We start from the raw sequence: 14,794 nt of genomic DNA, 5'->3' as shown, positions 1-14,794 counted from the left end.
TCCGTGGAAAAACCTTATAAGCTTATATTAAAGCAGAAAGTACGGCGGCCACCGTAAAAAAGGCTTATAGTATCAATTATGCCGCATGAACTGATCAGTAGATTATTGCGAGGGAACGCAAAAGTATTGCGAGGGAACGCAAAAGTATTGCGAGGGGACGCAAAAGTTTTGCGAGGGAACGCAAAAGAAAAAAAATTCCCCATGTCCCCTGGGGGGCTCCGTAGTTTCCCTCGCTCCTCCTGAGTTGAACCTAGTTCTGATGCGCTATTTAATTGTAAAGATTCATAGTCACCGATTCCTTTGTTACAGGTGCCTTACCAGGATAGTACAAAGTTTTACACAAATAAAATTTTATAATATTTAATTTTAAACTATCATGTTAATACTATGACACAACAGTACTTTTAGTCAAGTTTAATACATTGTAAAAATCTTACACCAACCTGGATAGTACAGTAAGCCCTTATAGTTTAACACATTTTATTTGCTGTTCAAAAGAAAATCTGGAAATACTTTATTAGAAGGGGTGTGAATAAGACTTACATGACCCTGTCATAAACATGAATAAGTCTTTATGAATAATTATGACTGTTGCCATAAAGTCTCATTTGGTAAATAATGACACTTTCATGCGAAGTTATTATTGCATTATAATTACATTATTCTAAATGTCTTTGTTATGACAACCTGACATTAACCAAAACTCATCATCTGTTATAAATATATAACAATCACATTTAATAATAATAATGTAAGCCAAACATTGATGCAATTTTTTATTCCCAACACTGCATAGTTACAATATTAATGTAAAAGCAAAAGATAAATGAATAGATTATGTAATCATTTGTAAAACATTTAGCATGATTACTGTGATTAAAATGTTTTAGAGATACTACATGCAAAAGTATCCCTACGAAAATACATTTTAGTTCCATTTTATAGAACAAAATCAGCAAACAACTTCAGGACTGATGGCACGTCACACTTTAAGCTGGAAGAGAAGAAAAAAAACCTATGTTACATTTAAGAACAATTGCAGTCAAATATTTTTTCCACACTGAGACAATATTTTCAACTACGCATATTGACACCATTACTTTAATAAGACTATCGATATGTTTTGGTTTGATGTTGTAATATTTTTACCTTGATTCGCCGCAATATACTCTCTCTCAGCCCGGTCACCTGGGAGAGAATAAGGTAGTGATGAAAGTTAAATAATAACCTGAGGTCAGTGTGACTCAAAGTGTGTTCTGTGTTTACTGGGCTGGTAGTAGTCATAGAGGGCGATCACTGCTGGTTTGAGGTTCTGCACAGGGATCTGCTGTAGGAGAACCAGGCTGTGGTTCACCGGTACCCCCTTTGTAAGCTAAAAACAAGACCAAAACAGAAATTTACAGATAATGTAAAGACTACATTATCTGTCATCATGTCTTGTTCTGAGCTGCTGACTGGTCTCACCTTCTGTAAGTACACCACAACATGGCCGTCCTTGTGTTCAACCCGATCCACCAGCTGAGCTCCTTCAAGCTGTGAGGAGAAAACATTCAGCAGCCTTATTATTATCACTGTGAACTCAGGTCAGGTATTCTATCAGCACCAGGTTTAGGTTAAAGTCACTGCTTTAACTCACATTCTTCAAAGACTGAGGGTCAGGGATAAATCCTGAGAGAAAGGCGATATCCAGGATCACCATGTTAGTACTGGCATCTTTTCCATTGTACCTGAAAGACAACAATCATTATGCTGGTGGAGTTAATTTAACTATTTACACAAAAAAATTCTATAGTCGCAAATCCCTTAGATCAGGGGTGTCAAACTCATTTTGGTTTAGGGGCCACATACAGCTTAATCTGATCTGCAGGGGGCCACACAAGTAAACGCATTGCAAGATTAAATAGAACCAATAAAAGTGGACTTGTTGATTTTTATATTAAACGAATTTCACTTTTACAAAATATATTATGAATAATCTCAGTTTTTAAGAAAGGTATCTGCAATTTCAACAACACTTTTACTCAGTTAAGCATCTATTTAAGTGCATTGTGCATAAGAACTGATCTCAGTGACTGTACAATGTTGCAAAACATTTATTCACAGTTTTTGGAACTTAAAAACACTGTCCTGCATCACAAGACTTAAAATCAATTTTCAACATCTGGGAAGCAATTTGAACAAATTATCTGGCTTCACACATTTGAAATCTTAAGTGTCAGCTGTTTTAAACAGACATTTGATTAAGTACATTTGTTGATGCATAAAATGCATACATATAGAAAAACTTGCATACATAACATGTATGTATGTTAGCATGCACGAGAAGTATGAGGTTGCCAGGGCCAAAATAAAAAGCTGGTAAAGCATAGAATCGAACTTGTTTATAGAACCTGAAGCTCAGTGCTGCCATCTGCTGTTAGTTCCGCTGCAGTGTTGCATCATGTTGTGTGTGCTGAATAAAACACAGCGCCCCTCGTGGACAGTATAGGAACTGCAGATTTTCAATTAAACGAAGTATATGTTTTTTCATGAATAATGATAATGCATTGAGCCCCCGGGCCGGACTAAATCGTTCGGCAGGCCGGTTCCGGCCCGCGGGCCGTATGTTTGACACCCCTGCTAGATCATGAACCATATATGCCGATTTCTAATAATTTCACATAATTTTTTGTTATAGTCTTCAGCAGTATATTATCATTATTGTTAATCTTATTTATGTGTTTTTTAGATATTGTTTTTAACACATTAAGATTTTGTGTTAACTTTTGTACCTGATGCTGCGGTTACATCATGATTTCCCCTTTGAATAAAGACTGTTTTTATTCCAATGTATTTATAATATTTTTTTAAGTGCATTAATCACTTACTGGGACAGGAGGCTCAGAGTGACTTTAGGCATTTTGCCAGAGGAGTCAGATTGTGGTTTTACCTCCAAACTCAGAGTGGAGGCGTCAGTAGGAGGTGGGGTGTTGTACCGCAGAGAAATCTGAGGAGCAGGTAGCCAAGAAAGGTTGGATACTTTAGAGAATAAAACAAGATCTAACCAATCAAAAGTCAATAGTTAAATCTATTGAATACAAAGTGTTTTGCAGAAGTGTTCATATCTCTTGAAATCTTTTATACAAACACAAGCGTCAATGTAATTTAAGTGAGATAGAGAAAATGGCCTCCGTCCAACTTGACTTGAGCTACGTCCCACAGAAACTTGAGTAAAATGCTCAAAGTCTCGGTTTGCAAAACTGAAAGAAGGTGGTTTCAATCAGGAGGTTGAATTCAAACACACACCACTTGTCAGATTGTTCTCTTTCACAGTCATGTGCTGCTTTGTGTTGGTCTGTCATGATGCGTTCACTGACCTGCACCGAGGCACATGCAGTCCCCGTCACCTCCAGGCTGTACTTTCCTGTTACATTCTGCAGCATCTTCTCCTGGTACAGCAGTTTGTTGTCTGGGTTCACATCAAACGTCAGCTGACCGCTGGGAGTCTGAACTGTCACTGTGCTGGAACCTTCAGGGCTGAACACCAGACTGGAGTAGAGGGACAGAGCCTGAAGAGCCACCACCGTGTCCTACAACACACAACGTACAAGATGTCCCACCAGAACCATGACAGGAAATAAACACAAAAACATACAGTGAATTTTTGTCTGGTAACAGAATCTAAGCAAAACATGTACCGTTATGTCCAAAATGAGTTAACACATTCAGTTATCAGTTTCAGCAAGGCATTACATACTTCTAAATATTCTGTAAAATGCTTGTATACATCAGCAAAATATGTCAAATTCTGTCACACAAAGTAAAAAAAGGCATTTGCATCAAGATAAAATCTGATTGTTACACCTGAGTGGAGGAGAAGCCACCATATTGGTTCTGTTGGGTCGTCAGCCACCTAACAATGCCTGAGGCGTAACCCAGGTCTTCAGCAGTGGGGGAGGAAGAGAGTTTGGCCAGCAGCACATAGGAGCTGATTTCCACAGACAGAGAGGCAGATGTTTCTGCTGCTGTCTGAGACCAGTGGATGGAGCTCCCTAATAAACAGTCACCCACAAACAAGAAGCATTAATGAAGACATGGCTATGAACTCTGAATCATTCCCACCAGAACTCACCTTGTTTTATTGCGACTGAGTCGAGGTGCTGCAGGAGGTGATTTCTGGTCTCCATGTCTCCAGCCAGAGTGAAGACGTACGCCAGCAGAGCTGTGGTGTAGGTGTTGCTGAAGGTATTGATGGACTCTCTGAGGCAGGACAGACTCTTCCTGACAACAAGGTCCTTTAACAGAATACAAGAACATAGAAATATTTTCAGGTTTAAAGCAACAAGTTATTTTTTGAGGCACAGTTACAATCTTCATCTTCTAGAACCTACACTGTGACATGTGGTGTTTGTAGTACTGGCAGTACTTCACTCCACTCTAGTGGTATTTGGAAGAAATGTTGATTTTTTTAGTTACATTTTAAGCTAGATTGTAGTGCAGGTATATTTACAAGTAAAAATTTAAAGTCTCGAATGACTGTAATAAACATTTTCTCAAGTCTGTGTTGTCAAATCTGCATTGCTTTCTGTTAAGAATTCAAACATTTGCTTTTTGCCCTTAGGTCTAAGTTTATACATTTAAAATGAGCAATTTTGATAATTTATTGTTTAAAATTCTCGACATTACAAAACAACTTCAGAAACCCAAAGACATAAAAAAAAGCTTAGCCTAATTTCATGTTAGAAACAGAAATAAAGATATAAATAAAGATTATGAATTGCATAAATAAGTTATTTTAATTGTAATATCATAAATGACAGGCTAAAAGTAGCCCAGTAAGTCTTGGCTCTTTTAGGATTTATTGACTTACATTTGTGGATATTTTCATTTCCAAAAAGGCAGCAGTGATGTAAGCACTAAGTGTGACTTCATCTGACACCCCTCCCTGTGGAGACGAAGCATCACAAAGAGCATGATATTTATTAGTGGATGTTCAAAATACAGGGAAAGAAGCTGTAAAGAAATAAGTTTTTGTTGCAGCAACAACTTTAAAAATAAATTTAACTGTTATTTAAGCAGAACTTGTACCTCTTCAAGTTGGAGGTTTATTTATGGTGTCAAATACACCTGGGAATAACTGACATACCTTCATACTTTTGTCAAAGAGTCGTCCTGACTGTTCAAAACAGCCACTGCGACGTTGTTTTCGTTCCAGCCAAGACTTTGATTGGTCAATCTTTGTTGGGTCGATGTAGACGAAAGATTGAGCTTTATAAAAAGATCTCAGGACAAAAGCTGTCAGCCTAATAAAGAACAAGATAAGTCAGCATGTACAGAGTAAAGACAGATTCTAGATTTGGAAACTAGATAAAAAACAAATAAAAGTAACAGAGAACATGGTGATGGTTCAGTGATGTTCTCACCAGGTGATTCCAGGTCCTGTCCCAAATGTGCTATAAGCACCTTCACTGTCTTTGTAGTTCAGCTGTCTCTGGTAGCCTAAAGAACAGAAATGTGATGAGATGTACACAATCAGGTTTACCAGCCAAACCTTGGACATACAAGGAGCAAAGTAGCTTAATTATGATTCTAGAGATGTAGATCGACTCTTTGCCCTCATGGAGCTGTTGAGGGGGTCATAATTGGGTTTATTTTCAGAGTAGGTTAGACCCCAACCCTCGGAGGACCCATACAGGAACTGACACTCTTGTAATATTAACTGATGAATGAACTTGGGCATCCTAAATATTTGATTACAGCAGCTACATTATTAGACTTGCCACTGGTTAAGAAGTTAGAAGCCTTTTCCTTAATGGCTGCGGTCAGCTGCTGTGAACTTTGTAGATATTCTAGAATATAGATGTTTGGTGCCAGAAGAGCCATGTTCTGCTCCCCACATCCATAGGGCATCCGCAGCAGGTCATCAATGTTCTTCAGAGCGCGGCCCATAATGTCACCTGTACAGAAACCCACACTCATTTAAACATAACACTGACCTGACTTTAAGAAATGACAGCATTCGTTAAATTAGCTCACCAGTCTCATGAAATACCTTGTGCTTTAGATTTCTATCACTTTACACTGACAGTAATCTACATGTAAGTGAGTTTTTTCTGCTTGGGACAAAACAGTTCAATTTGGAAGAGCCACAGATGGAGACACTAATAATCCTACTTTTTTCTACATATTAGCTTAACATCATATCGAAAATATATTGTAAAACAAGCTCAGAAATTTTTAAGAAATATTCTGGAAAACAATTTTCTAAACTAAGTTTACCCAGCACCGACACCGTCACACTGGCCGATCCCTCGATCACATTGTCAGGGAGGCGTATCTCTGTTTCTTCTGTCAAAGCTTTATCTGTGCAGACAGAAACAACTATATTAAATAACCTAGATAGAAGTGAAAACAAACACACCACGAGTCCTAAATAGAAATAAAATAGCAAAAAAAAAAAAAATGGAAAGACACACTGACCTTTGGGAAACACCAGCCAGTTGTAAGTCTTTGATATTTCAATTCCTTCAGCCTGAGTGACAGAGACATGAGGAAAACTTCAAGATGAGTTCCAGTTTTAGTTTTATTAGTTGAGATTATTTTCAAATCTGGTAAAATGCCAAAAACTGTTCCAATGCCATTTAATGGTTGTCTTGTTTAATGCCACCAACCTTAACGATGAGAGAACGTGTGACAACGTCAACACGTCCTCTTTCAGGAACGTTCACAATCTCATTGCCACAAGAAATGTGGGAAGGAACAGCCTCAGCAGTCACAGTCACGTTCACAACTCCTGAAAAACATCATTAGAGATCAAATGTTCAGCTGCTGTAACTTCTAAAGGATCACAAAATGAGGTTGGAGGAGCATGGGAGAAAATTAATATCCTATGTTTGAATTGTGATCAGTTCTTTCAGCCAGTCACAGGTCAGTAATGTGATCCTCACCTAAGGCGGTGGGATTCATGGTCCAGCTGAGGGTCTTCTGGTCGTTGGCACATAGACAGGATGTGTATTGGTTCCCAGAGAGGGGGGTGAGGCTGTAATCTGAGGAGGGGGCGGCGGTCACTCTAACCTATTCAAGAGAAATATATTGTTTAAATTAGTTCGACAACCAGAGAATCAGAGTTTAACATGTTTTAAAACTGACTCATACTGATTCATACTGTAAATATCTTATTATAATCCAGATACATTTTACACAGTTTGAAAAACCCATAACTTTTAGAGTAATTATATAAGTGCTTCAAATACAACCAAAAAGCAGTCTTACAAAACTTACCATCTGATATTTCAGTAATGTACGCAAAATTATTTAAACATTTTAAGTGAAATGATTTCAGATATGATAAAGTGATAGAACATATCTTCTTTTCCTCTTTATTATGCATTATTTAAATTTATTTATTATTTTAATTTATTGTATTATGTTTTTATTTATAACTTTTTTTATTTATTTCCTGTTTATTTCTTATCTTTTCACAGTCGTAGAGGAAGCATTATTCAATGATTTTCTTCCATTTGTTCCATCCACTTAAGGGAAATTACCATGATGCATTTGGTCAGGTAGTTGAAGACGGTTGCCTTCAGCTCAAAGTTCTCCCCCCGGATGATGGAGTAGGGCAGGGTGAGCTCCAGGAAGAAAGGCTGGAAGACAGTGAGATTCTGACGAGGAGCCAAACCAAAACCTTGAGGGGACAAACAGAAAGTCTCCGTCTCCCAGGTGGTGATGGTGTCTGGGACAGTGAGGGACACATTCTTGGTTCCAGAAGATCTGGATCAACAGATACACAATCTGTCAATTCATGAAACACAATTTAATAGAATAAAGAATTTTAAAACAAAAACTCATTGTTGAGTAAGTAACAATTTGACAGCTTTGTCAAATGATGAAACTACAGTGTGTGATTTAGTAATTATAAATCTGGGTGAACAAAAATCAGATGTGGGATTCTCAAAGTGCCACATCTATATTATTATCATGTCAGAATAGAAATGTAGAGCAGAATTAAAACATGGCAGATTTTTGTTTACAAATATAATTTCTAAAATATGATTTATTGATTGAGATAAAGACATACTGATAACAGGACATTTTGTTCAGAGCCTAAAAGTGCACATAGATAAAAAAAATACATAAAAATAAATTATACCTGCATAGAATAATAGTAGCTAAATACAATGTTTTGTTTTTAGGATCTAATGATCCCTCTGGCTTACCCAGTTTCCACCAAGTCCCATATCCAAGATTCAGGAAAAAAGGTGCGAACTGTCTTTATGGGTTCTAAGATCTCTTCTGCTTCACCTTCAAAGTCTACAACTTGTAGGTTTTTTACTACGAACTTGCTATTTAGGGGTTGCCATACATTCATACCATACTTATAATACATAGTGAACTCAGAAGCCACAATTTTAGAACATTGTAAGGATCCAGTAAACAGGTTTGTTGCCATCTTCAGTCCCAATCTCTCCATATCCTGCCACACACAGCATGAAAAGGTGAGTTAACAAAGCCTTCATGTAAAATGGGTTGTTCAGTTTTAAGCAACACAGGGACAGCAATAGTTCCTTAGAACATAAAAGTTCACAAAAAAGAATATTTTCTCTTTGGACTCACTAGTAAACAATCTGTAGGTTCCACAACCTCAGATGGTATTTCTGATACTTTTCTGACAGGCAGCAAACGAAATATCTGAAAAAGAAACACGTTTTAAAGTAATAATCTAGAAACAGATGTTCGCTGAGCAGTTTCAATATGGAAAAATAAATTTAAAGCATCCCCTTTATCATGTTCATCTGAAAGATGGAAGAAAAAGCCTCCTAATATTTAGGAGTTACCTTCTCTGCATCCAGAGTCTTTCCAGGCTCCTTGATGAGGACACTCTGATCGATGGCACTGACACCGCATAGAGAGTCAGGCTGAGCCGTCAGCTGCAGGTTGGTCTCCTCTCCTGGAACAGCTGATGATGAAGAAAACTCCAGAGAGATCTGAGAAAGAGCAGAAGAAGAACAACAATGTATGTTGTATTTTTAATTAAGATATTTTATTTTTAATTGGAAGATACCAAAAGTCATCACAGTCATTTGTTCTTATTATATTTAATAATTTTCTCTCTCCAGTCTCTCCTTATGTGCTCCCTCTCTTATGCAAATATTTGAAACAAATAGAAGAAAACATGATGACATAAATAGTTTGACATGACTAAGAAGTTTCATCATCAAGATAATAAAAAGACACACATACATACATATACACACTCTCCTATATGTACACATGCACTTGTACTGTATACATACTTAAATACATGTAACCTTGTGGTTGTTTATAAATTTGTGATTTATAATGAAATTCACATTATCATTATGTTGATACAACATATAGTGACTTGTTCAAGCCAAACTAAACGGATCACCAAGAGAGTTCTCCATCAGACATCTTTGGTATCGTCATAAATCTGTGAGTCTTTTCACAGATTCATCTAAATCCATACTTACCTTATGGTTAAAGCATTTCTCAGTGGAGAAGTCAGTACTTTGACTGATCACCTTCTTGCTGGGTAGGACAGCGTAAACCATAATCTGGACTTCTGGAGCCAAGTCTGGAGACACGTTGAGCTTAAAGGACACCTCACCTTCATTCACTGAAAAATCAGTCCAAATGTTATCCTTGAATTGTCATCATTGAAACTGGATATTTATAATACCGTCAACTATTACTTGGCTGTGCAAATCTAAAACTTAGTAATGTTGATATTTTATTTATTCACCTGATTTATTTTCCACCTCAACCAGTATTCGTCCTTGACTGGCAATAGCTCCTCTGGATAAAACCTGTGAAGTTATAGAAAAAAACAAAACAAAACAAAAAAAACTTTTTTACTGTATTTCCTCACTAACTGATTGTAGATCTATCCATCTAAACATTCATTGTGCCCTAGTTGTTGCAATGAAATTTCTTTCACTTTTTTAATTACTACTATGGGTGTGTTTTAAATTCTGATCTGATCAATAATCTAGAATATTAATGTTTTATTTTTCATTAACATATTTGTATTGTGACATTATACAGGTCATTTTTAATTTATCACTTCTAATGGATGGTTTAAGCACAATTTCTCTACTGGCTAATTTCTAAACCTTGACTTAGTCGCTAAGCATATAACTCTGTATGTGTGATTTCTTCTTCTGAAAACAGTAATAATCTGTGTTTTATTTTGTGATACGACTCACCAGGTAAATGAAATCCACAGAGCCTGGAGATTCCTGCACCAAAGTGTACTCAATAAAGATCTCTGTTTCTTTGTCACAGGGAAGTATTGTCTTGCTTTTTATATTCAGGGAGCTGGTTGTTTTAACAGATGGAGGTTGAGACTTTGTAATAGTGTGAGATGCTATCGGAATATGAGGAACTTTATATCTAGAGTAGGATAGTGATGGTAAGAGGCTAACCTGTTAAAAGAAAAAAACATTACAAAGAGCTGATTAAGTAAGATTTCATTTATTCTAGTTTCTTTTGTTCAGATCACACAATCTGTAGCCTGGCCATTTGCTTCCTGTTCAACTCCGCTCGAAAAACATTGCTGCTTCTTTGACTCTCTCCTTGACTCGGATTGTCTCCGGTCGACAACCGGAGACAATCCGATGTTTGGCCCGGTGTGACCGGGCCAAACAGAAGTAGTAGTTGTGAACAATATTGTTGAATTTCTGTGCTGTTTTAGAATTGAGTGTAGTTTTAGCAGAGGAAGAGAAGGAAGTTGTACGTTTGAGCATTCAGTCAGTTTTGACCACACTTCCAGATATTAAATTAACATTAGCAGCCACCTGGTTCAGATCGGATGAGGATGATTGTTTGCACCATAGGCAGTTTCTGATTAGGTTCTTTGCACAGAATTGGCACATTACATACATTATGGGACAACTTTAGCAATTGGGTAACGTTTAAAACCTCAACACAAGCCTTGCCTCCAGGAAGCAATGGTTTCTCAACAGCAGAGAGCCTGGACCCTCTGTATGAATCAAAATGTAGTGCAAACGGGTTGGTTTTTACCAGGCTACACAGAATGGAGCCTTTTGGTCCATTTATTTAAATATGTTAACATATGACACACTGAGTTAAGTCTACAGCTGTGATTTACTTACACGAAGAAAAATATCTTTTGTTAATGCATCAGTTCTGAGAGAGAATGAGGCAAAACCATGGACGTCAGTTGTCAGTTTCTGATGAACGAGTGTAGACCAAGTACTTTTAAATAGGTACAAAGACTGGTGTGACATGGGTGTGTCATTGTAGTGAACAGCTTTGACCTGTTGAAAATACAATACTGTGTCACTTAAGCTGTACTTTATCTTTGATGCAGAAAAACAAAGAAATCACAGTGTTACTCTTACCTTTCCCTCCACCACTGAGCCTTGATCGTAAACATTTGGAACATCAACAAAAGACAGTTTTCCAATAACATATGAGATTTGAATTTGCTTCACTTGTGAGAGTGATGTACCTAAATATGAAAAGCTCCCATGTAATAACAGTCATGCCTTGCATAATAATATCATCACGAATTCAAACTCTTCAATGAGAATAAAGGCACTGTACAAAAAAGGCTTACCTGTTCCTTCCTCTTCCACTGTGGTAGTGACATCAAGTTTATCTTGTAATTCTCGTCGATCGCCTCTTGTGAAAATTGACATTTGGAATTCAAAAGTACTACATCCTGTTTTGTCTGCCTATAAGAAAAAAACAAAAAATCATCATATATTTTAAAACATGACTTGATGATATGAACATTTATCAGGAGAAATGACTTTTTCCTCATGATTTCTAAAAGCCAGCAAATGGTAGAAACAGATACAAGCAAAAAACTGAAGGTTCTTTGTAGAAAACCAAGATAAAGACAAAACACGGTTGTAGTTCCTTTTTGATTTTTTTAATTAGTGATTGTCATTACTATACGTAAAGCACTCTAAAATAAATTTTGACCTAACAGGACTTCAGTTCTACGTTTGAGTAACATGAACAAAAACCTATAATCAGCCGTACCTTCTGTGTCTGAATGTCACAAGGAGTTTCTTTCCTCTGACTCTTGGAAATGTAATCATAAAAAGGTCGGCACATTTTCACGGTAACACTTCCTGGCACAGGCTGTCCGTATGTGTACCTATTTAAATTAGAACAGATTAAAAAGTCATCCACAAAAGAACCATTTCATATTGTTTTTTATTAAAGATTTACGGTCTCTAAAGAACATTAGTCAGGGATCAATGCTTACTTACTTTCCACACACTTTAGCTTCAATTCCTTCCTGCCCAACAGTGACTTCTTCTTTTACATTTATTGTTACATCAAATTTGGGCAGAACTAGAGAAAAACACAAGACATTTACATCTAATCCAAAATGGACAGATCTCTCTGGAATTGACTAGAAAACTTACCATACTTCTCCACTTTAAAGTTGTGCTGTATTTTATTTTCTCCTGCTGACACAATGATTTTGTAGTATCCTTCCTGGGCCTCAGAGTTTAGGGGGTAGGAGAGCTGCAGTATTTTGCTGTTGGATGTTTCATTGAGCCATTGTCCAATCCTGTTGTTGTTGGGATCCTGTTGAAGAAAATAAATCAAAATAAAACTGGGCCATATGTTTAATAAGTTTAAAATCATATGAAATTGGAACAAAATTAATATTTCCATTAATGGAAACCAATGGCTCACTTTCACTGCTCACTGAATGAAGTGCTGCCTTCATTCAGTGAGTATAATCTTAAAGTATAATCTTGTGATCTTCCATTAAATATAAAAACTAGACTATGAGTTTAAGACAATTTAGATTTCTTACCTCAAGTTTGATGATGGTATACTGTTGGATAAAAAAGGAAAAATGTAATCTTTTGATAGATTTTAGGGGTCATTAAAATAATGGTGTTCTAAAAAACAACAGATTTTCTACAGGTTTCTAAAGTAAAATTTGCTGGATTGATATGAATAGTTTGTGACAATAATTTCATTCACTTTAACAAGATGTTTATGATGATGCCACCTTAAAGCTCCTCACAAGATCCACAGGTTCAGTATGCATCAGAAATATTAAATCAGATTAAGTGAATCATATAGAGAGATGGAAATTCTATTAAATATTTCCTAATTTGATCCCAATTATAAAACACAACCAAACACAATCAAAGTAAATTAATCCAGCCAATGGTTTAAAAGCCTAATTGATTTAGCGACAATCTATGTTTCATTGCTCTTCAACTTTTTAAGCTTACAAGATTTGAGTTGTCACAGCATCAGCAACAAAATGTTAAAGTATAAACAAATTTGCTTTACAGGCATTGTTTGCACAATTGATTTGATTTTTTTTGGTTAGAGATAATATGCACTCTATTTAGTAATGACTTTTCATGGTCAATCTTGTGTTCTGCTCCAAATGTCAGTGTAAATGATATATTTACAAAGTATTCAGCCCCAATGATATCAGTTTAAAAATAAAAAGGAGAACTCACCAGTTGGCTGGCTGGTCTAAACTTTGTGTCCATTGTGACCACTCTGAAACGTACTGAGAGAGTACATGAAGATTTCACCTATTAGCAACTGAATGTCTCATTTATAACAAAATCAAAAAGCAAATCCATCTAACAGAGTTTTTATTTTAGAGGAGTTCCCCATTACCTGTCTGTCCAGGGAGGTAGATCGGTTTGTCTGTTTGGATGAAGGTCATGGGTTGGTAGGCTTTGATTAGGACTTTCCTGACTTCTTCTGAGTAAAATGTGTTTCCTCGTACCTGCACCTCCAATTTCTGAACCTCTTTATGTTTTACTAAAGGAACCTAAAATAAATCAACAATTGTAATATAAGAAAACAAAACAAAACAAAACAACATCTGTGAAACCATGAACCATGGATATATTTCTGCAGTTTGTTAATAAAGTTCACATCTGTAAAACTGCATTCAAAACTATTTCATTAAAGGTCAAGTAGATTCAAAACCATCTTAAAAGTCGACCTGGAACTGAATGCATTCATGAAACTCCTCACTAGACGTCTTCTCGTAAAGAGTCGTATTTTTTTCTCCTGACTTCAAAGTGACGGTCATGGTCAGAGTCTCATTGGGCTCAAGGAGACTGGCACAGAATTTGGTCTGAGCTCCAGCTTCAAGGACAGCAGGAATGGTCACCATGTAATATCTACAGACAGATTCACACAGACAGCTGTTATCTGACTGGTCTGAACTCTCATGGGACAAATCCACAGACCTGAATTCACTCCGTACATTGAAAAACAAATTATGGTAAATAAAGAACTTCCAGACATTTTTGTAAACTTACGGATTGGCCATGTTAGCTCCAATCATGCATATGAACACGCACAGTGTCCATGTCGACATCTGGTTCCTAGAACGACCCATGACTGACTGGTGGGATCCTCTGAGTAAAGAGCTGCAAATAACAAGGACTGCATCCCACCTTCACTCACACAGTACAAACCTCCCAATCATCATGTGTTTGAGTTACAGAAAATAAATCATTTACAATTGTATACAGTTTACAGATATGTACCTTGATCCCCAAACTAAACATGAGATAACACGATTTCAACATCATTTTACCCTCGCAGCGGTTACCTTCTCATTAGGATTTTATGAGTTTCACCAGTGAAATATGAAGATTTACAGAGTTAACGTTGTAATGTCTTTTACTCTTGCATTGCAGGAGAAAACATTTTTCGTGAAACTGAATCAAAAATTAAGTTTGTAAAACATTTAAATACATATGAAAACATTTAAATAAATACTGAAATGGAAAAGATGGAGGAACCTCCAAAG

General features: G+C 36.6%; 1 protein-coding gene across 1 annotated transcript; it reads right to left on the bottom strand.

The window, feature by feature from the left end:
- Positions 1–763: 763 nt before the first annotated feature.
- LOC106912127 (pregnancy zone protein-like) lies at positions 764–14,478 on the bottom strand. The gene is made up of 35 exons (XM_088011692.1): positions 14,298–14,478; positions 13,976–14,156; positions 13,642–13,798; positions 13,476–13,528; positions 12,809–12,829; positions 12,408–12,573; positions 12,249–12,333; positions 12,016–12,133; positions 11,585–11,702; positions 11,367–11,476; positions 11,118–11,282; positions 10,209–10,427; positions 9,746–9,809; positions 9,474–9,619; positions 8,817–8,966; positions 8,596–8,670; positions 8,199–8,455; positions 7,527–7,752; positions 6,927–7,053; positions 6,651–6,772; positions 6,460–6,511; positions 6,259–6,342; positions 5,760–5,936; positions 5,403–5,478; positions 5,126–5,282; positions 4,850–4,924; positions 4,112–4,274; positions 3,844–4,031; positions 3,357–3,569; positions 2,868–2,986; positions 1,637–1,727; positions 1,465–1,533; positions 1,267–1,372; positions 1,150–1,188; positions 764–994 (listed from the first exon to the last, which is right to left on the bottom strand). The coding sequence occupies exons 1-35, from the start codon at positions 14,375–14,377 to the stop codon at positions 990–992; spliced, it is 4,254 nt and encodes a 1,417-aa protein (XP_087867818.1). The 5' UTR covers positions 14,378–14,478; the 3' UTR covers positions 764–989.
- Positions 14,479–14,794: the final 316 nt, after the last annotated feature.

Source organism: Poecilia mexicana, unplaced genomic scaffold, assembly GCF_051168715.1.
Source record: "Poecilia mexicana isolate PSO_F unplaced genomic scaffold, ASM5116871v1 scaffold_13, whole genome shotgun sequence".
In the NCBI taxonomy this organism is placed as follows: domain Eukaryota; kingdom Metazoa; phylum Chordata; class Actinopteri; order Cyprinodontiformes; family Poeciliidae; genus Poecilia; species Poecilia mexicana.
Note: the sequence above shows the minus strand (reverse complement) of the source record. Positions and strands in the feature narration are given on the sequence as shown.